The sequence below is a fragment of the Carlito syrichta genome, unplaced genomic scaffold, assembly GCF_000164805.1.
Source record: "Carlito syrichta isolate Samal-C Ts95f unplaced genomic scaffold, Tarsius_syrichta-2.0.1 Scaffold312137, whole genome shotgun sequence".
NCBI lineage: Eukaryota > Metazoa > Chordata > Mammalia > Primates > Tarsiidae > Carlito > Carlito syrichta.
Window position 1 is genome coordinate 107,624 of NW_007256233.1, and position 22,975 is coordinate 130,598.

General features: G+C 37.1%; 2 protein-coding genes across 3 annotated transcripts in view; both read left to right on the forward strand.

Moving 5' to 3' along the window:
• The window catches only part of CUNH5orf34 (chromosome unknown C5orf34 homolog), a 29,884-nt gene extending 27,609 nt beyond the window's left edge, over positions 1–2,275 (forward strand). The window contains exons 11-12 of the mRNA XM_008069601.1: positions 883–923; positions 1,862–2,275. Of these exons, the coding sequence (XP_008067792.1) occupies positions 883–923; positions 1,862–2,055 (235 nt within the window). The 3' untranslated portion in view covers positions 2,056–2,275. The remainder of the gene's footprint in view (positions 1–882; positions 924–1,861) is intronic.
• A 6,103-nt stretch (positions 2,276–8,378) lies between these two features.
• Positions 8,379–22,975, forward strand: part of TMEM267 (transmembrane protein 267) — a 15,497-nt gene continuing 900 nt past the window's right edge. Inside the window, exons 1-2 of one of the 2 annotated variants that reach the window (XM_021718367.1) lie at positions 8,379–8,481; positions 17,220–17,600. In XM_021718367.1, coding sequence (XP_021574042.1) covers positions 17,289–17,600 — 312 coding nt within the window. In that variant the 5' untranslated portion in view covers positions 8,379–8,481; positions 17,220–17,288. Of the gene's footprint in view, positions 8,482–11,309; positions 11,378–17,219; positions 17,601–22,975 lie in introns of those variants that run through there. The other variant, XM_008069602.2, reaches the window with a different exon arrangement.

Consider the following 22,975-nt stretch of genomic DNA (forward strand, 5'->3'; position numbering starts at 1 on the left):
CAAAAAAAAAAAAAAAAAAAGAGTGTGGATAGAATTGAATCCAGCAAGGAACTAGAGCCTGTGCCCTAAGTGTCCGGCCTGAGTGCAATAGCAGCTTGCCTTCTATTGCTGAGGATCCTTCAGCTCTTCCAACTCCTACCTCCTCACCCTCCTCCAGTCAGTAACTCTTCTTGCCTGTTCACTTGATGCCAGCCCCTGTATGTCAGCTGTTGTATTGTACTGTACTACTGAAAGGTACTATACTAAAGATTAACAATTTTTAAATTTTTTGTATTTTTTTTAATGTATTGTGTGAAAGGTATTATAAACCTGTTACAGTATGGTACTATATAGCCCATTGTGTTAGTTGGGTACCTAGGCTAACTGTGTTGGACTTATGAACAGATTGGATTTAATGAATGTACTCTCGCAACAGAACCAATTTGTATGTAGGGGACTTACTGTACAGAAAAATAAAAGATACTTCTGACAAAGACAATCTAGGTAGAAAGATCAGAAAGTTAAATAGTTCAAGAAAAGACATTATAAATAAGTATATGATTAACATAATGCTATAGAGTTCAAGGACGGAGAGGTCTCTTCTTTCACAGAAGAAATAGAATTTTAATAGGCTTTTTTTAAAGTTTGAGTATTTTAGGGAGGAAAGTATAGCGTATGCCAAATTAATACTAAGAAGTAGCAGGAAGGTCCGTTACCTTCAAACATCAATACTTGATTACAAATTCCATGGGTGGAGACTTCTCTTCACTTGCCTTTAAAAGTAGTCCATAAATGTCAGCTGAGTCAAGTTGATTTGGTGCTAAATAAAGCTAATGTTTATTTGAAATGTCATGAATATAAAGGAATTGGACAACTAGAATATACTTTTTTTTTCTTGCACAGGTCTGTTGCTTCTGAACTTGAAAAGATACAGAAGTTTAACTGTATCCTTAAACTGAATGTACTGTTTAGCATAATAGCTCCCTTTCCATTCTTGGCTCAATTCATTACTTAGTACTTTATGAATATTAATCCACAGTTACAAACATTTAAGACTGTAATGCAAGGTATATCTTGTCTATAGAAGATACATCATGTTAACATTTATACTTTTCTTCAGGCCTAAACTAAACTGAGCAAAAAACAGTAAACTAGGGTTAACGTCTTCTCTGGAGACTTTTTTACGTACATAATTATATAATAAATTATAACTGTTTAAGACCTATTTCAGATACTACACAAATTGTTTATAATCCTGTCATCCCTACTTTTAAAAACATTCTCTTATCTTCACTTAAAAAAAGTTATTGAGATTTTTATTTCCTCTTTACCATAGACTTCCACCCAAACACATACATACTCTCTCTTCTTTCCTTCTCCTTTGTACTGTAACTAGTTTTCCCATCCATAAGGGGTAGTCTCATAAGCTGTGAAGTCCCAACTCTATTGTGAATCCAAGAGATCTTTCTCTCCATTAAGAAATAATAGTTTAGGCTGGGCATGGTGGCTTACTACTGAAATCCCAGCACTTTGGGAGGCCAAGGTGGGAGAATCACTTGAGACCAAGAGTTCAAGACAAGTCTGGGCATCATAGACCTGTTTCTACCAAAAAAAAAAAGTTAGTTGGATGTGGTGGTGCATGCCTGTAGTCTCGGCCACTCATGAGACTGAAGTGGGAGGATCACTTGAGTCCAGGAGTTTGAGGTTACAATGAACTATGATCATGCCTCTGCATTCCAGCCTAGGTGACAGAGTAAGACCTTGTCTCTAAAAAAAAGAAAAAAAAAGAAAGAAATTTTAGTTTAATATGAAGCCCAGGCTTTCTGAAAATAAAAATATATAATGAAAAATGTGGGGAAAACTCCTTAACTAAGCAACTCAGTGCTACTGGAAAATAGTGGTGTCCTAAACCAGACTTCAAACAAGAAAAATGAACAGTCTTCTGATAGTTATAAACTAAGATCTTCAGAAATTTTGCTAGAAGAAGTTACTGAAAAGAGAGTATCAGTAGCATTGAAGAAAACCTCAGAAATCCTTCAGGATATTGACTGCCTTCTGTCAAACTCTAAAAAATGAAACATGGAATTATTACAATATGTTATTAAATTTCAAGGATGTTGTTTCAAGTGACTGGTATGAAATTACTAGCAAGCCAAGAAATTGTATATATTACTTCTGCATAATGATTACTGGTAATTGACATTTAACTTTGGAAGTATTTTAATTTGTAAATTTTAAAAATATATTGTTTTATAATACATTTTATTAATAAAGAACCTATTTAAAAATTTTAAACTATTTTATTTCTTCAGATGTATGAGAAAATATTTGTAAATAAAGTTGTTGCTGTTTTTACCTTGTGGAGCATTCACTACTAATTTTTAGGCTTTTTTTTTAAGGTACAAAATTGTGTATTTTGTCATTTGCTATTTAGTTCTCTACTCCAAGTATTTTTCAGTAAAACTATAGGAAGAGTCTAGACCTAAACAAACAAACACAAAATTATCTAGGCAATACTTCAAGCTAAAAATCAAATGCTTCAGTGAAGATTAAATTTTATCTAAACTGTCTCATGAACCACACTTGCATTTCTTTCTAACATATGGAAAGATTTATGCTGCAAAGTGTGTGAAATTAAGAGAACTGAATTTACCAAAAGTGCTATTTATTACAGCCTTGTCTATTGGGAAAAATAAAGCCACACATCTAAAAAGACTTCAAGATTATATCAAATACAACCAGAAGTGTTCTAATTTCTATAAAAAATCTGGCCTTTCAAGTAAAAGGGAAGAAGCAACAGAGGAAACAGGGAAATGGAGAGAAAAGAGTATTGTAGATCAGGAATTAGAATGTTAGTTGAATGGACATAGTGCCATCTTTTTAGATCCTCTCAAACTGGATACTATATTTTAGGTCTCGGCACAAATACTTCCTCAGGGGTGCCTCCCTGACTACCTGACTCTAGTTAGCATCTCCTAACTCTATTACATCACCTTATTTCCTTTACAGTACTTAGTACACCGTCTAGCTTGTTTCTTTAAAAAAAAAAAATTTATTGTATAGATGAGGTCTCGCCAAGTTGCCCAGGCTGGTCTTCTCGTACCTGCTGGCTCAGCCTCCAAAAGTGCTGGGATTATGGGCGTGAGCCACTGTGCGCAGCCTAGCTTCTTTAGGGTCTGTATCCTCCACTAGAATGTGAGCTCTGTAAAGACATTCTGTGTAGCACACGAGTACTCAGTATGTGTTGTATAAATCAATCAGTGCATTTAGACTGTAGACTGACTACAGAAAAGAGAACTGCAACCATTTTGTTCTGTTTTAGTTTTCAGGCAATCATCTACGATGTTCCTCAGTATCTTCAGAAGGCCTAGACTATGGTAACATTTGTACCATGCATCAGGGTAATGCCCAATTGTTACTGCATTCAGATGGAGAAAATCTGTTTTAACATGGCTAAAAGCACCCAAAATTGTAAATATGTGACATGTATTTTTGATTAGCTTTTAAGCTATGTGGGGGTTAAAATGTGTATAATTCTCCACCCCCCCCAACAGTTGAGTCTTTTCCGTTGGCTAACAACGAAGCGATGAAAAGTTCCGATTGAGAAACTTTAATGTTTGGTGAGTGGTCTGGGAGTTTGCTAGAGGCTGAAAATTCTCATTTCCTATAGTCGCTTTCAACTATAGAATTAATACAACATCACGGCTGCTCTTACTCTCTGACACTTGTTTTGCAAAACTAGGTAAGGGACAAAACAGTGCCCCTCCTTGGGCCTCTTCATTTGGGCCAGTGCTTTCTAGAGCCACTACTTGGTGGTAAGACAGCAGCCACTACTCGGCAGAGACAGGAAAGGACCTGGGCACAATCCCAGTAAACAAACTGTATCTTGTGAGTCCAGGTCATTAGGGTCAAACTATCCCGTGCGCACTTGCTTTTTCGACTCTTGAGGATTAAATGGTATAGCCACGTCACCGCTGTCTACAAGAAAGAGGAGCCTCCCAACATCCGCCCGCGTGGTGGCAAAGAATTATCAAGAAATCCCCAAGGGGGCGGTGAAAACTGCCGAGGAGCGTCGTGTCTGCGAGGTCACGCGGTGCCTCCGTCTCTCGATAAACCCCGTCGCCCGCCCTGAAGGATTCACTGAAGGAAGCTGGCAGTATCGCTACGCCTTCCAGCTTTCCAGCCTTCCAGCCTCCCGATGGCCCGTGGCTCCTGGCGGGAGGACCCGTGCGTCCGACATTGGGTGAGGCCGCTTCTCGGTCCTCAACGGCCACTCGCGTGCGTCGTGGGATGTTGGCTACGTTTGTGGGGCGCGGCGCCGGTCAAGCCGAGAAACGAATCCTCAGGTTTGACAGAAGGAAACCAAGAAGGTCCTTTTCCTATCTCACTCCGTCGGCCCAAGGGTCTTCTTTGCGGGGAGAGGATGGGCGGAGGGGGAGCTCGAGGTCTAAGCTTTCAACGCCCAGCCGTCGCTCTCTTTCGACTCGGAGGGAGGCAGGTATCCCGGCGTCCTCTCGGCCAACGTTCCCGGCTGAAGTCGCTCTGGCTGGCGCCTGGCGTCTCTATGGTGCCGACCGAGGGGCGGAGAAGAGGGGCGGGGCCGCAGTTCGCGGCGCTGCTTGCTTCAGTCGTGAGAACCGAGGGGTGGGTACGGCTGAGCTGCCGCGAGGGGCAGGGCGGTAGGGGACTCCGGGAAACTGTCCTGAGGTGGGAGGCCGGAAGCAGGGACTCCTCGAGAGTGACGTCTGGAAGGTCCGGACGTGCTGGAAGGGCAGGCACGCGAGAGTGGGAGCGAGCGGGCTGTGCGTGTCTTGCGGGCCGGGCCGGGCCCTCAGTCCTCGCGCACCTGCCAGGAGCCCTGGATCTCCAGCCCTCGCCTGGGCTCCGCGGCCGCGGCATCTTCCTGGCCCGGGGCAAGGTGCCCGGGGTCTTGCCGGAGGAGCCCACTGCCGTCCCTGACAGGGGTAAGACCCCTGCGCGGATCCCTAGAGGCTTGAATGTTGAAAGGGAGACACGGCCCCTTCCCTCCACACACTAAGGCTTCCTGCCCTCCTTTTAAAAATGACATTTTAAATCAATCAGCCTCGGAAAAGGATGTCTTTGGGAATTTGCTGAGACGTTGAACATGTTGAAATTTAGAGTTTTATGTTTTGTGCGTAATGGTCATGGGAGCTGTGTATTTGATGTGCAGACATCTGACGGTTGTAAAAAGTTTCGGTGAAAGTAAGCAAGATTTGTATTTTCTTTTTTTGTCAGTTAATTGCATTAGATTTGGCATCTGCTCTTTTTTTTTTTTTGAGTTGGAGTCTCACTCTGTCACCCAGACTGGAGTGCAGTGGCCGCTCCCGGCCACCGCAGCCTCGACCTGCTGGGCGCCGGCGATCCCTCCGCCTCAGCCTTCCAAGTAGCTGGAACTACAGGCGCGCGCTACCACGCCCCGCTAATTTTTTATTTAATTGTAGAGATGAGGTCTCACCAAGTTGCCCAGGCGGGACTCGAACCCGTGGGCTCAGGCAATCCACTCACCTCAGCCTCCCAAAGTGCTGGGATTACAGCCTGAGCCACCGAGCCCGGCTTGGCATCTGCTTTTGGTGTTTCAAAATAAAGAGATTAAGTTTCACACCAACTACATACAGTTCAATGATGAGGACGTGTTGGTAAAGCTTGATAAAGGCAGCTTTTGAATTTTGGACTGTGTTTTTACTTCAGACTTTTCTAAGTAATTTGTGAGGTTGGTGAGAAAGAGGGAAGGCTGAAGCAGAAGCTGACATTTACCTTGAAAAATTGTCAGCTTTTATTTGACAGAAATAATGTCTATGAGATTATTAGCAAACAATACATGATAGCATATAATTAAATTATATATAATTATATAATTATGTGTGTGGAGTTAAGGAAAGGAGGGATTGCTACTGTGTGTTCTGCGAAGGCCCCATTGTTAATGGCATTGACTGTAATGGGGATGGGATGTGACAAAGTTTGACCATTGCAGAAAGTGGCTCCTGCAAGTCATAGAGAGAAATTTATGATGTGGCTTTTATGTCAGAGAAGTCATCCCAAATATCTTTACTTCATAGGCTGAGGATTGCTTCTATGCTTATGTGTGTATTAGTATAATGAAATGTTTATTAAACACCTTGAGCACATTAGATTTTATGCATAACAAATTTAAAAGAAAATTATAATTATAACTCTTAAGGAACCTTCTCAACAAAAGTGAATATGTAAAATAAACTTAAGAGTTTAAGAGATTAAGGAGTCTATTTTATTTGTTTTTTTATTTGTTTGTTTCTTTTTTGTTTTTTTGAGTTGGAGTCTCACTCTGTCGCCCAAGCTGACCACCACTGCAACCTCGACCTGCTGGGCTCAGGTGATCCTTCCGCCTCAGCCTTCCAAGTAGTCTCAGCCTTCCAAGTAGCTAGAACTACAGGCACGCGCTACCATGCCCAGCTGTTTATTTATTTATTTATTGTAGAGACAGGTCTCCTCAAGTTGCTCAGGCTGGTCTCGAACCTGCGGGTTCAGGCAATCCACTCACTTTGACCTCCCAAAGTGCGGGGATTACAGCTGAGCCACCAAGCCCGGCCAGGAGTCCATTATATTTGTAAAGGGAGGAACAGAAATTGGAAAATAAAAGAAAAAGTTTTAAGAAGAAAAATGGTTGTACTTATGTATCCTAATTGTAGACAATACATAATAGAGGTAGAATACTTAGTAAATTTATCTTTATTTCTTTATTTCTTTATTTTTTTGAGTTGGAGTCTCACTCTGTCACCCAGACTGGAGTACAGTGGCCGCTCCCAGCCACTGCAGCCTCGACTTGCTGGGCTCCGGTGATCCTTCCGCCTCAGCCTTCCAAGTAACTGGAACTACAGGTTCGCGCTACCACGCCCGGCTGATTTTTTATTTTTATTGTAGAGATGAGGTCTCACCAAGTTGCCCAGACGAGTCTCGAACCCGCGGGCTCAGGCAATCCACTCACCTCAGCCTCCCAAAGGCATGGGATTACAGGCTGAGCCACCGATTCCGGCTCAAAATTTATCTTTTCGTACTCAGAATCTAAGCCGGAGAAGTTAAGTACCTGCACCAATAGTTGGAGTGGAATAGATGCCAGAATATGTGTTTCTGAAACCACAATTATACCTTTCTTAAAAATAGAAATAATACTGTTCTAGGTACGTAGGGCTGTGTAACAAATTACACCAACACTTAGAGACTTAAAACAGTAAACAATTACCATTTCATTTTTTCTGTGGGTCAGGACTTTGGAATTGGCTTAGCTGGGCATTTCTGGCCCAGGACAGTTGCAGTCACCTGAAGGTTTGACAGGCTGAAGGATCTGCTTCCAAGTTCACTCTTGTGAACTTTTGTTCCTCTTTCATCAAGTAAGCTGTTTATGCTTTTCATTTATAAAATGCATTTGTGTCATCCCCATGATGTTTTTGTGTTCCTATTCATAAACCATGACACAATTATTCTTTTTCTTTTCAGGTTATTTTAAATTTTAGCTCATCATGTAAATACTTGAAGTAATTGTTTGAATTTTTTCATTGCTCATGACATTTTATTAGCTACCCAATCTTTTTAGAATTTGAACTCATCGTGTAAAATGTAAGGTTAGTATGCCAGGTATGGTAGCATATGCCTGTAGTCATAGCTACTCAGGAGCCTGAGGTTAGGAGGACTACTTGAGACCATGAACTTGAGGTTACATGAGTTATGATGATATCATTGCACTTCAGCCTGGGTGACAGAGTGAGATCCTCTCTTAAAAAATAAAAAGGTAAGATTAGTAACATTTAAATATATATTGTGATTATAAAAATTGCTTCATGAATTAAAGAAAAGGCAATGCATTTGTTTTATAGTGACATGAAATTTGCTGTTAAGTAGATGTTGGTCTTTTTTGTCTGCCTTCTGGGATGAGATTTGAAAATAAAATTGGAGTTTATATATATATATACACACACACGTGTGTGTATATATGTAGTATGTATATATAGTGTTGTGTATATATATGTATATGTCATATATATATACACACACTATGTTTTTATGTGCATCACATATATGTTTGCATGTGATGCACATAAAAACAGTTTGAATGGCAGCAGAGTTTTTGTGTTAAGCCTCCGGATGAATTCTTCTCACCCTCATCCACCTGAATGGCCTTCTTTCTCCTTGGGGCTAATGAAAGGCCACAGCTTACTGAAGGGGAATATTGCTGCTGCTTCTGCTGTGCCTGTCTGGCTTGGCCATTAATTCAAGCTTTCTGTGTCCCACTTCCTGCCTAGCTAAATGGATAATGGCATTTTTTTTTGGTTCAAGGGACATTTTTATAAACTTTAAAGTTATATGCACTAAACCTTTAAATACATTGACTTCTTTATCCACTCCAGTGTTGAATGTCTGTTTATTTTCTAAAGGAGAGGCAATGATTCATAATTTGTGACATTATGAATCCTGAGATTTATAGAAAGGATTCATGATCTTGTAATGGAGGTATCTTTGGCATTTTTTGTATTTTGGTCACATCTCTGGGTTGAAAGTTCCTATGGATCATTATTTCCTCTTCTGAAGAATCTGTAGAAAATAACTCAATCTTGGTGCTTTAGAGAACAATTTTCATGATTACAAATGATCAAGAATTTGAGGATTGTTGTAGACTCCAGTATCATTAGCAAAATAGCTGTTCTTTGCAAAATAAGTATTCTTCACATAAGGAATCTACATAAGTTTATTTTATGTGAAGATATTTCATGTAGACTTTTCATGTGTCAACTAATACATAACAACAAATTATTTTTACATTATATTATTTGACTTATGAGATTGTACACAATTTTATTAATGTTAACTACTGTTATGTATTTTAATGTTTTTTTTTTTTTTTTGAGTTGGAGTCTCACTCTGTCGCCCAGACTGGAGTGCAGCGGCCGCTTCCGGTCACCGCAGCCTCGACCTGCTGGGCTCCGGCGATCCTTCCGCCTTAGCCTTCCGAGTAGCTGGCATTACAGGCGTGCGCTACCACGCCCGGCTGATTTTTTCATTTATTGTAGAGATGAGGTCTCGTTGCCCAGGCGGGTCTCGAACCCGCGGGCTCAGGCAATCCACTCACCTCAGCCTCACAAAGGTGCGGGATTACAGGCTGAGCCACCGAGCCCGGCTATTTTAATGTTTTTACTGATATTTATTTATGGTGTTATAAATATGTTTCTATATTTTAAAAATTACACTTTTAAGATTCGGATTGTAGCATCAGTTATGAGATGTTTATTTGTTTCTGGCTTTAACATTTTAAAGTATCTTTATTGGTTTTATGGTCGTAATAGTAAGACATTGAAAAGTTTATGAAATCCAAAGAAAGTTTACAAAAAACACATTTATAAGTCCACCACTGCCAGAAAAACCAGATGAACAGTGTTCCAGATTTAATGTATCTGTATGTATTTTTAAACAAAAATGTAATATGTTACATTTTATTTTATAGGCTGTCTTTAAAAATTTAATATTTATTAAGCCTTTTCTATGTCAATAAATATGGGAATAAGTATTTTTAATGACTGTATCATATTGTGTTTATTTCACTAGTCTCATATTTCAGACATATTGTTTTAAATTTTTTCTTATTTTAAACAGTGCCATGCTGGACATTCTCATATAGCTCTTTGTATTTATCTAACTATTTTCTTATTTTCCTAGAAATGAATTTTTTTTTTTGAATTGGAGTCTCACTATTTCCCAGGCTGGAGTGAAGTGGCACAATCATGGCTAACTGCATTCTCAACATCCTGGGCTCAGGCTATCTTTCTGCCTCATCCTCCCAAGCAGCAGAAACTATAGGTGCACACCACCATGCCTAGCTAATTTTATTTTTTGTATAGACGAGATCTTGCTGTGTTGCCTAGGCTGGTCTCAAACTACTTGGCTTCTTGGCCACCCAAGGTGCTAGGGTTACAGGGATAAGCCACTGTGTCCAGCCCCTGGACATTTTGAGTCAAAAGTGTTTGCTTATTTTTTTATGGTTTTCGATACATAGTCAAATTGTCCACTAGAAAGGCTATACCAATTTATACTCTTGCTAATAATCTTTAAGAGTTATCATTTCCCTACTGCTATTGAAGAGAGTATAAGTAATCTTTTTTAAGCTTACACTTACATCTCATTGCTTTAATTTGAATTCAGTTGGTTACTAATAAAACTGAAATCTTTTTATAATTTTTTCTTTGTACTTCCTCCTTTTGTACTTCCTTTCTACTTCCTCCTTTTGTACTTTCTCCTTTTTCAAGTTGCCCTTTCACGTACATTGCCCACAGTATTGTTGAGGTACTTATTTGTTCTTACTAATTTTAAGAGCTCTTATCAAATTAGAGCTTTTAATTTTTCTCTGTCATAAATGTTCTAAATTTCCTCCATTCATTTGTCTTTAACTTTGCTGTGCAGAAGTAAAGCCTATCAAATTTTTAAAAAGTAATTTTTAGCTTCTCTAGCTAGCTGGACTATGTAGAATTCTGTTTACAACTTCATATGAATATTCTAAATTTGGTTACCAAACTGACTACAAAAACTATCTAGCCATGACAACTTTTTGGGCAACTAGTGAGACAAACTGATTCCCTTTCTTTTTTTTTTTTTTGAGTTGGAGTCTCACTCTATTGCCTAGGTCGGAGTGCAGTGGCACGCTCACAGCCACTGCAGTCACGACCTGCTGGGCTCAGGCGATTCTTCTGCCTCAGCCTTCTAAGTAGCTGGAACTTCAGGCATGCACCACCATGCCCAGCTAATTTTTTGAGGTATTGTAGAGATGAGGTCTTGCCAAGTTGCCCAGGCTGGTCTCAAACCTGTGAACTCAGGCAATCCTCTCACCTCGGCCACCCAAATTGCTGGGATTATAGATGTGAGCCACAGCGCCGGGCCTGATTCCCTTTCTTAATTTGACTAGAGAAATAGTCTATATTGTAAAACCCTAATCCATATGGATGTGACATTTTAAAATCGAAGGTTGTTTGTATAAACTGTACATTATACAGACTATAGATACCCTGCCACACTCCGAATTTTGTATTGAGAGCAAAGAAACAAATACTGCCAAGAATCTTTCATGGCAGCAGTAGACAAGGCAGTACTGGCAGCAATTCCACTGGTAACATTGGAGTTTGGGCAGGGCAAGCTATGCTCAGTCCAGCAGGGATGCTGGCTGTGGGTGAGGGAAAGGAAAAACTGAAGCCCTAGAGGACAAAATGGAACCTGCATCAGCCTCTCACCAATTTCCAATTTTGATGCTGTGGGTGACCTGCAGGAGAGGCTGACTTTCTTGACTTTGGAGCTGCATATGCAGGATGTGGAAGCTAAAAGAACACCTGACGAGATCTGAAGGAACTTCTTTGATACCAACGAGGTGAGCTAACAGATTAGCAGCAACACATGTAAGCTCCACAGTGTGCCCTGCAGAGTGTAAAAATATGGCTGCTGCTTCATTTTTGCCTTCTAAATCTTATGAAAAATGTCTCCCTTAGCTAACACTACCCAGAACTATATAAGAATGGGAATTCTTGGAGATGTAAGTCCACTTTAGTTTAAGTTGACATAGTATATAGCCATCAGAGCTTTAATTAATTAATCTTTTTCATCTTTTAATAAAGTATTATAATTTTCTTCATACACATTTCCTATTTAGTTTATTCTTTGGTGTTTTGAGTGTTTGCTGTTGTGAATATTCATTTTCCAATCATTTTTTCTTATGATTATTGCTGGTATAATGAAAAATTTACTACTTAATTTGAATTAACCACATTTTTCAACTTAACTTCCAACAGTTTTCTATTGGTTCTCTTGGATAAGCAGTCAGTTCCCCTGCAAACAGATGTAATGAACCCTTTCTTCCCGAGAATGTAATGATACATTTTCTTCCCTCTCTCCCCCATTTTTCTTTCTTTTCCCTTTTACATTGATTAGAACTACCAGAACAATGTTGTAATACTATACTCTTTCTGAGTTTTAAGGTAGTATTTCTGGATTTTTACCATTTTTCATTTCTGAACTAAATGGTTTCATCACTTTTGGTAAATTACTGGTTCTAAGTGTTTAGGGGTTGTACATTACCTGGTTGTACATTCTTATTAAAAATTAAAATTCCCAGGAATGTATGCTACATTTTATTAAATGATTTTTAAGTATTTAATGCATAATACCTGCTGCATAATAGATACAATATATGATACTTTTTTCATTGAGTCATTCAACAGATATTTATTTAGGACCTAGTATATGCTGAGGATATAGTGGTAAACAAAATGGACAAAAGTTCTTGCCCCCTGAGCTTTTGTTTTCTTTCCTGAAGTTTTTATAGAGCATAAACACTTGATAGGCAAGTCTTTTGAACCTAAAGTTACTACTTTCAGCATTATTTAAGCTTAGTATCTTTGAGCTCACTATGCCACTGTATTTTCTTTCTAACCTGTTAAAAAGTGAAGAGTCATATTGCATTGTGGTCAGATAATATAGCCTAAATGTTTCTACTTTTTAAAATTTTTATTGAGGTTTTTCTTGTGGTTGAATAAATGTGTGATTAACTTTTATAAATGTCCTATGGACATTTGAAGAATGTGCATTCTTTGTAGTATACACTGTTCTAGACCTGATTATCTATGCTTTTTTGACTACTTGATTTAACTTATATATTTTACTATGTTGTTTGACATATAAGAGTCTTCTTACCTTATATAACTTTACTGTGTTATGAATATTTTCTCCTTTTTAGTTCTACTTAATTATTTTTACCTTGAATTCTGTATTTGATGTTAATGTTACCATTGCTGTTTTATTTGTTTGTATTTTCTAGACATATATTTTTTCATCTGTTTATTTTCTGTATTAAGACTTTTTATTAAGATGTAGTGTTATTAACAGTATCTTAGTGGAAGCTTCCTTTTACCCCAACATGACTATGTTTGTTTCTTTATAGAGAAATTTAACATAACTCATATTTTTTGTGATATTTAATATGATTGGTCCCTGTTGCTTTTTTGGAAGAGCAGAGGGGAAGTATATTTTTCTTTTCTTTCTTTTTTTTCTTTTCTGTTTTGTTGTATTGAGCAAGTTTTCTTTGCTTGTTCCCCCACCCCCTAGAGATTCAGAAATTCTACTTCTCAACTTCCACCTTCTTCCAGAAATCATACATGAGTGTGTAATTTCTAAGGCAAAACTCTTTAAATTTCGTGTCTGTCACATAGGTGCTATAATTTAGCTATAATTAGAATCCCATTATCCTGATCCTTTTCTCTCAGAGCTCTGTAAATGTTATCTCACAATATTCTGGTATTTAGGCTTGGTGATAATCACATTCTCTTGCAGATAACTTTTTTTGACTTAGAAACTTTAAGAGTTTTCTCTTTATTTTTAGAATTTAGCTTTTCTTTCAATGCCCAACTCTTTGTCCTTTATTTTCTTCCTAAGTTTTGAAAAAATTATTTGAAAAATGATATTTACTGATTTTATTTTTTGAAGCATTCATTCTACTATGCATTACTTTTTTAGTTGGACAATCATGTTTTCATCTCCATAATCTCTTGTTTTTAGATTTCTCATTTTTCTTGGAAGCCTGGTATTTTTATTATCAATAAAGCACATTTAAAATTTTTTTAACATCTTTGTTGAGTATAACTGACATATAATTAACTATATATGTTTAAAATACAGTTTTCTATGTTTTTGCTTATGAATTTGTGAACCATGAAACTATCACAAAAAAGATAATGAGCATACATGTCTTCCCAAAGTTTCCTTATGTTCCTTTTTAATCATTCCTGCCTCTCCTGTCCCCAGAAAATCATGCATCTGCCTTCTGTCATTATAAATTAGTTTGTATTTTTTAGAATTTTACATGAATGAAAAATTCTGTACTCTTTTTAAAAACACATTTCTAAATGAAAATGTCAAACATACAGAGAAGTAGAGAACAGTGTCATGAACTACAATACATGTTACCTAGATTGAACAACTGTAATATTTTCCACATTTTCTTCATTCATTTAATTTTTTAAAATTAATATTTTATTTTTAAAATATTTTGAAATTAATAGACTTTATAAATCTAAGCATCAGTTTTAGGTTTACAAATTGAGGTTAAAATTGAGCAGACATTATAGAGAGTTCCCATAATAGTCCCTTTCCCCTGAACATGTTTCACCCTATAGTTAATATTTGCATCAATGTGGTACATTTGTTACAATTAATGAACCGATATCGATATATTATTATTGACTAACATTCATAGTTTACTTTAGAGTTCATCCTTTGTGTTGTACTACTCTATGTGGTTTTTTTTGTTTGATTTGATTTATTTTACATAGTATAATTATTTTGAGGTTCATTAGTATTTTTGTATCACTTATTTGTTTTATTTTATTTTATTCTTCATTTTGTTTATCCATTCATGTATTGATGGACATTTGGGTTGTTTCCAGTTTGTAACTAATGCAGATAAAGTTGCTATGAACATTCACGTGTAAGTCTTTGCATACACATATACTTTCATTTCTCTTGGGAAAGTAACCAGGAATGGAATATGGTAGGAGTATGTTTAACTTTTTTTAGAATTGGAAAACTTCTTCCAAAGTGGACATATTATTTTTTATTCCTACCAGTGGTGTATGAAAGTTCTGGTTGCTCCACATCTTTGTCAACATTTGGGATTGTCAGTCTTTGATTTTAGTCATTCTAGTAGGTGTATTTGGTACTCATTGTTGTTTTAATTTGCATTTCCTAGTAATTAATTATGTTGAGCATATTTCATATACTTATTGGCTATCTACATATTATCTTTGATAAAGTACCTTTTCAAATCTTTGCCCATTTTTGTATGTTTGTTTGTTTTTTTATTACTATGTTTTGAGAATTCTTTGTATATTCTGGATGCAAGTCTTTTATTAAGTAGAAGATTTACAAATGTGTTCTCCCATTCTGTAGCTTGTTTTTTCAATGTTGTTTTTCAACATTGTCTTTCAAAGAACAGAAGTTTTAAATTATGATGAAGTTCCATTTATCAATTTTTAATGGGATTAAGCTTTGGATGTTGCATCTAAGAACTCTTTGTATCACCTAAAGACAAAAATATTGTTAGGTTACAATATATATCCCAACAGGGCTTCCAAATGTTTAGTCAGATCCACTGGGGTAGGGTCGTGCAATCTTGTATGAAAGATGCAAAAAATTGCATAGAAGTTAGATTGGAAAGTACAGTTTATTTAAAAGGTGAATGAGAGAGAGAGAGAGAGGGGATTCACCGCGCCAAGGTAGGAGAGGGGGGCCAAAGGCTAGGAAAGATGGCGGTGATCGTAGCTCAAAGAGCACATGGCCCCACCAGAGTCTAGTAAAGCAATGGTGAATGGCTGCTTGAGGTTGAATGCTTTTAAACATTCTCCTTTGATGGGAGCATGTCGTTAAGGTGCTTGGGTGACACGTCTGCTCCATGTTATCATAGAGGGGACAGGTTAGCACAGGTACTGATATCAGGTGATGGATGGCAGGCAGATGGGTGGGTTAGTCACAAGATTGTTGCCATGGTGAAGGGGTCTGTGTCACAAGGGTCATGAGGGGTTGATTAGGTTAACTTGGGTCTTATGAGTGGAGGCAAATACATGAAAAAGAAAAGCTAATTAGTGCAAAACAAGCTAGGGAGGGGGACTTGTAAAGCAATTATCAGTAGCTACCTCTGAGAAAACACTTCTGTCCTTGGCTAGTGATTAGAAGGTAAGTTAAGTGAACTGCTAGAGAAACATGAGAGTTGGGCAATGTTAAAATGACTGCTCTTTGGGTATATTAAATCCATGTTATGTCCTTTCAAATATATTGTGTTTTCTTCCAGAAATTTTGTATGTTTTACATTTACATTTGTGATCTATTTTGAAATAATTTTTATATATGGAGTAAAGTATGGATTGAAGTTTATTATTTTTGCATATGGGTATCCAGTTGTTCTAGCACCATTTGTTAAAAATAATATTCTTCTTCCTTTGATTTATTTTTGCACTGTTAAAAATTAATTGACCATGTATGTGTGGATCTGTTTTTGATTCCACTCTCTATTCTGTTTTCTTGATATCAATGTCATAATGTCTTGATTGCTGTAGCTGCACAATAAGACTTAAAATCAGATGGTGTAAGTCCTCCAACTTAGTTCCTCTTTTTCAAAGTTGTTTTTGTATTATAGGTCCTATGCATTTTTATATAAAATTTAGAATAGATGTAATGAACTATGTACAGTTTTTATTGCAGGATGAAAATTGAGTCATTCTCAGTAAATAATTTAGTTATTCTTTAATCTCAGAATGAAAACAAAACAATATTAAAAAAACTTCAGGTATCCCACAATATTGATAACTTTAACTAGATAAATAATTTTAATATTCTGTGCCAGGTAAGAACTCAACACAGAATACAATTGCCTTTTTTTTTTTTTTTATTATTAGTTATGGTTCTTGGTTAGAGGCAACAGAAATGAAAAGGGGATTTATTGGGAAAATTCTAGGGTAACTCACAGAAGTAAAGGATTAGCTGCAGGATTTAGTACAGCTCTAGAACCTCAGAATTTGGGCCTATGGACTTAATGTCCTCACGATTCTCTTTGCCTTTTGTCTTTGTGTCTCTCTGGGATTTTATTTTTCTACATTGTGTCACTTAGTGAAGCCCATGGCCTCCAAGAAGAAGCACTTTCTCTATGCTCCACCAAGAAAAATTTTGGAAGGGAGTCTGATTGGCTCGGCCTGAGTCACTCTTATCACTAGATTAATCATTGTTACTAGGAAGACGGACTAGATTAATATTGTTACTAGGAAGACGGACAACTAATTGGTCAGCTCTAGAGGTTAGGTAATGTGATAAGCAGTTTTCCCAAAGGAAGAGGATACTGGTGTCAGAAGAAATATAGAAAGTAGTTGTTGGATACACAAAAGCAATGACTGTCCACTATCATTTGGTATACACTGCTGAGAATAGAGCTATTTGATGACTTCAAAGCAATAGATTACAGTGAGCTTTCTGAAATTCTTCTTGATACATGCTATCATATAAACTGTTGTTCCTACAAGGCTAATCTGTTATCCTTGAATTATATTGCATATTATATATAATATATGAGATGACAGTTTTTATAACTTGGTTTATATTCATGAAATTACTGATACTTTGTTTAAATATATGGCAATCCATAATCTTTATTAATATTTTTCTCTATATTTTAGGTTACTGAAATGTAAACAAGAATAGAGTGTTTCTGATGGCTTTTAGTATACACTGACTTATTGTTTGTGATGGCATCCGAGACTGAGAAGACCCATGCTTTACTCCAGACTTGTAGTGTTCAATCTCTCATTTCCAGCCTTGCTCTGGGGATATTTTGCCTCATAGCTGATAGACTTCTTCAGTTTTCCACAATTCAGCAAAATGCCTGGCTTCGTGCCCTCTCAGATAATGCAGTACATTGTGTGATAGGCATGTGGTCTTGGGCAATAGTCATTGGAATAAAGAAGAAAACTGACTTAGGAGAAATCATTTTAGCTGGATTTTTAGCATCTGTTATTGATATAGATCACTTTCTTCTAGCTGGATCCCTGTCTTTAAAGGTAAGAAGCATATATGTTTAATTTGGGGGGGCGTTTAATTTCTTTACAGCATCATTTAGAGCTAGAGAAGATTCATCTTAAAATAATAAAGCCAGCCAGACTCAGTGGCTCAGCCTGTAATCCCAGCACTTTGGGAGGCCGAGGTGAGTGGATTGCCTGAATCCCCAGGTTCGAGACCGGCCTGGGCAACTTGGCGAGACCTCATCTCTTCAATAAATCAAAAATTAACTGGGTGTGGTAGCATGCACCTGTAGTTCCAGCTACGTGGAAGGCTGAGGTGGAAGGATCACCAGAGCCCAGCAGGTTGACACTGGGGTGGCTGTGAGCATGCCACTGCACTCCAGCCTGGGGGACAGTGAAACTCCAACTCAAAAAATAAAAAAAATAATAAAACCCATTCATTCAACTTTTTTGATCACTTAGTACTTTCCTAAAGATGCATACAGACCTGTTGTTAATCAAATCTCAAAGTGCTATGGACGTTCTTAGAATAACACCCACTAACTCTACCTAAGGAGTTCAGTGCTAGCTTACACTGAAGGATATATGTAGCCAAGTCTTGAAGGAAGTATTAGCAAACTGGTCTAATTTAACAAGTGTCATTCTTAGGGCTATCCTAGTTCTTTCTGCATCAGTAGTCTTTCTTCAGGACCACACCTTAAATTTCCCCCTTATTTTTTTGTGGTTTATAGTTAGTATGCAGCTCCTAAGTACTACATAAAAGTTGAATAGCTTTGAGATGATTCCCAGTCCTGGGGAATGACTTGAATGGATTCATTCCTCCAGCCCCTCTTGGGACCAAAGGCATGCATCTCACTGGACTGGCTAGAATATAGTCCCTTGTGGAGAAACTGAGGGATTTCATTGAAGCATTCAGGAGTTTAACGATACAGTGACTTAAACTAAATGAAGTAAACTAAAAATGATGGTTCAGATAATATTTTATAATTATCAAAAGATTTGCCTACCTTTTGCATGTATATGATCTATAAATATTTCAGGAATGAAATATAAATATATAGAGCAAGAACTTTGTCTGTTCTGTTCAACACTGGCCTAGAACAATGCCTAATTTACCTGCTAGATATTCAGTAAATATTTGTTGGATGAATGAGAAATATTCACTTCCTCCTCTTATTATGTGTCAAGTACCTGTTTCTCAGAAATTGTCTCACTTATTTGGTGACTTCATTAGTAAAGACTCAGTATTTGCTGATTAAAGACAAATTTTAACTTTTTTGCTATCAGTGGAAGCAAAATAACATTTTTGTTTAAGATTGGAATCAGAAGCCGGGCTTGGTGGCTCAGCCTGTAATCCCGCGCCTTTGGGAGGCTGAGGTGAGTGCATTGCCTGAACCCGCAGATTCGAGACCCGCCTGGGCAGCAAGACCTCATCTCTACAATAAATCAAAAAAAAAAAATCAGCCGGGCATGGTAGCGCACGCCTGTAATTCCAGCTACTTGGAAGACTGAGGCAGAAGGATCGCCAGAGCTCAGCAGGTCGAGGCTGCAGTGGCCGGGAGCGGCCACTGCACTCCAGTCTGGGTGACAGAGTGAGACTCCAACTCAAAAAAAAAAAAAAAAGATTGGAATCAGAAGACTTGCATTTGAATTCTGGTTGTGTGTTGTTAGAAGAGCACTTTTTCTCTTAAATTTCAGTTTTTTCATCTGTGACATGTGGATTATAACATTACTTACCTTGTAGGATTGTAGTGAGGGTTAAGTGAACATGGTAAATGACATAGCCTGGTAAATATTAACAATAAATGTTAGTAGAGATTGGGATTAGCTATGCAATATTGTAAAAAATGCGCTTTACAAATTCTATTATTGTTTTTATTTTTTGAGTCAGGGTTTCACTCTGTCACCCAGGCTAGAGTGCAGTGACACAATCACGACTTACCACAGCCTCAACCTCCTGGCTTCAAGCAATCCTCCCACCTCAGCCTCCTGAGTAGCTGGGACTACAAGCATGTTCACCTTGCCTGGCTAATTTTTTTGTTTTGTTTTGTTTGTAGAGATGAGGTCTCACTATGTTGCCTAGGCTGGTCTTGAACTCCTGGTCTCAAGCAGTCCTCTTGACTTGGCCTCCCAAAGTGCTGGGATTACAGGCATGAGCCATGGTGCCCAGCGACCTATTGTAATTTTTAAAAGCATTTGGGCTGTATAGCATATTTATCTTTTAATTCATTTTGAAGCACTAGTATGAAGAATATGAACTATGGAGTCACACAGGCGCAGTATCAGATCCCAGCTTTGCTACTTATTAATTGCCCAACATGGGGGAAGTGACTAGCCTCACTAACTCTCAGTTTCTTCCACTGTAAAATACTACCTGCAACACAGGGTTGTTATAAGGATTACATGAGATAGTGCACATAAAGTACAACATAGTGGTAGTATTGATCTTTATTTTTGAATGAAGTATTAATTTTTTTTCATATTCACCATAAGGTGTCATGAAATTATCAGTAATATAAAAACTGAATAAGTATTGGTGACAATTGCCCATTTTTTACTTTTACGATTCTATGATTATGCCATTTTTTCTTTCTTTATTTTTTTCTATTAACAAAAAAACCACATTGATATTTTAGAAATCAGCCAAGCAACAAAACGTTCTTATTTGTTTTTAAGCATCTATTAATCTAAATAGACATTAATTCACAAATGAAAGTGTAACGAATAGTATCCCTCTAAACATACCCAGAGTATGACTGCTAATCATCTCAACATCAGGTTATTATTTTCTTACAAGTAGTGATTACCATAGGCTCCTTGATTCCACTCTGCTATTGAAAATCTGTCTCAGCCTCCCAAGTAGCTGGGACTGCAGGCATGTGCCATCACACCCAGCTAATTTTTTTTTGTAGAGACTAGGACTTACTATGTTGCTTAGGTCGGTCTTGAACTCTTGGGCTCAAGCAGTCCACCCGCCTCAGCTTTCCAAAGTACTGGGATTACAGGCATGAGCCACTGCACCTGGCCTTAGACCTCTGCTTTTTAAATTAATCTTTTACTATCTGTTTTTGGCAGTTTTTAATTATGTCCTTTAACTTTCCACTTATTAGCTAAGCAACAATCATTGAGCTTATTTTACTTTTCTTTTTTCCCTTCTCTTGTCCTATTTTTTTAGTTGCTTTTTTTCTCCTTTCTCAGAACATACAATATTTATGAATTATTTTTACACTCTTTTGCCACTTTTGTTTTTTAGTCTTTTGTCTCACTTAAATTTATTAAATGCTCATCATCAGTTTTTTGTTTTTGTTTTTTTGCTAAGATTTTTTTCAGTCATTTCTTGGTTGGCTGAAACTCATCCTCTTGTAGATTCTTCAAGAAGGTTCATGAATACAAAATTTTCATGAACTCTTGCGTGTTTAAAACTATTTGTCTTAGCTTTGGCATTAAAAGGAGAGTTTAGCTGGATATAAAATCCTTGGCATGCATTTTCTTTCCTTGAGGATTTTGAAAATGCTGCTCCATTGTTTCCTTCGTGTTTGATTTTTTGAGAATACTGATGCCAGTCGAATACTCTTGCCTCTGTAAGTATTTCATCTTTTTGCATGGAGTCCTTAAGGATTTTTCCTTTATCTTTACAGTAATGGTTTTACTAAACTGTCTTGAAGTTTATCTTTGAGTCAATTTTTTACTATGGGGTCTTTTAATACATAGTTTCAGGTCTTTTATTTTCACAATTTTCTTGAATTATAGCTTTAAGTACTAGTATCATTTCATTCTTTTGTTTTTCTTCTTTAGAGACTCCAATTATACACATGTTGTTTCTATTTTTACCTGTCTTCTATTTCACAGTTTTCTCCCTGAGAAATTATTAATAATAATTTTCCTCTTACTCTTTTTCATTCTTTTGGTTAGTGTCCTGTTTTTTTTTTTTCAGTATTCCTCATTAAACTTTTATTTGACCTGTCCTCCCCTGGACACATTGTAATATAATCATTTATTAGGTTGTTTTTGTCTTTTTAAAAAATACTGTGTTTAATCAACTGTTATTTCTGGTTTTCTGGTTTGTTTTTTTACTTTTTTTCACTTTTGAGTTTATGATTCAAGGTGTTTTTTTAAGTCCCTGTATGGTTGTTTGAGGATATTTAATTTAGTTTGGAGTCTTGTGATAACAATTTTCTTATGCTTCATGTAGTTTTTGTTTTGTTCTGTTTTTTTTTCATATTTGTTCATTTGTAGGAACAGGGTTCAAGAGCTGAGGTGTTTTTATTTTATTTACCTCTAGTACTAGCTTTTTGTATATTTGTTCTGTTTTATTACTTCATTTTATGACATTACATGATTCCATTCTTTGTTTTAAGGTGTTCTTGGTTAAGGCAGTGTTAGCAAAAGGACTAGTGATGAATTGAATGTATTGTATATATACAGAATGTTAAAAACATAAATGTATACGTGTTCTGATGAAGTAGAAATAAAAAGACTTAAAATTTGGAGGATCAAGGGAAACAGCATAGAATAAACTCTTTGATGATCAGTCATTGAGGAGGTAAAGAATACTAGACTGAGGAGTGAGTCTATAAGATTCCTAGTTTTAAAATGGTCTTATTTGACAGTGTGACAAGTAATAGTCTCTTTAATGGATTACTTTTTTCTTTTAAAGTGGCAATAAGATTGTATGTTCTGATTTCTTTTTTTTTAGATAGGAATCTAAATTTTTTTCTTTCACTACTTCTTTTCTTCCTCATCTTCAGTCTCCAGAGAGTGTCTTTCTTTTCCTTTTTTATCATCTTCTCCCCCAGAATCAATGCCTTTCAAAGCCGTGAATCATGCACACTTTTAAGTTCTTTTCCTGTAGTCATGTTCCAATCTATCAAGACCCTCTTCAGTATTTTCACACTTAGTGGAACTTACTCTTTGTAGTAGTATTTTAGATCAATATTAGGTTTCTCCTATTCTGTAGTCAACATAGTTTTTTTGGTTTGTGGAGTGTGTGAGAAAGAGCACACTGAGTTGCTGTTTATTTTAAGACTTACAGATAATTGGAGTTTGGGCATTCTCTGGCTTCTAGTTATGTTGAGGGTTTGGGGTTTATATAGTTTTATTTGTCTTTCATGTTATATGTTTTTGGAGGATATGTGGGAAGATTTGGATTTAGACAATCATCACTATTCTCAGCTTTCTTTTTGTTAGGAATTATTTAGCTGCAAATTAGCCTTTAAAGTAGATGGGGGCTGGGCTTGGGCTCAGCCTGTAATCCCAGCACTTTGGGAGGCCGAGGTGAGTGGGTTGCCTGAGCTCATGTGTTCGAGACCCGCCTGAGGAACTTGGTGAGACCTCATCTCTACAGTAAATCAAAAAATAGCTGGGCGTGGTAGCACACGCCTGTAGTTCCACCTACTCGGAAGGCTGAGGTGGAA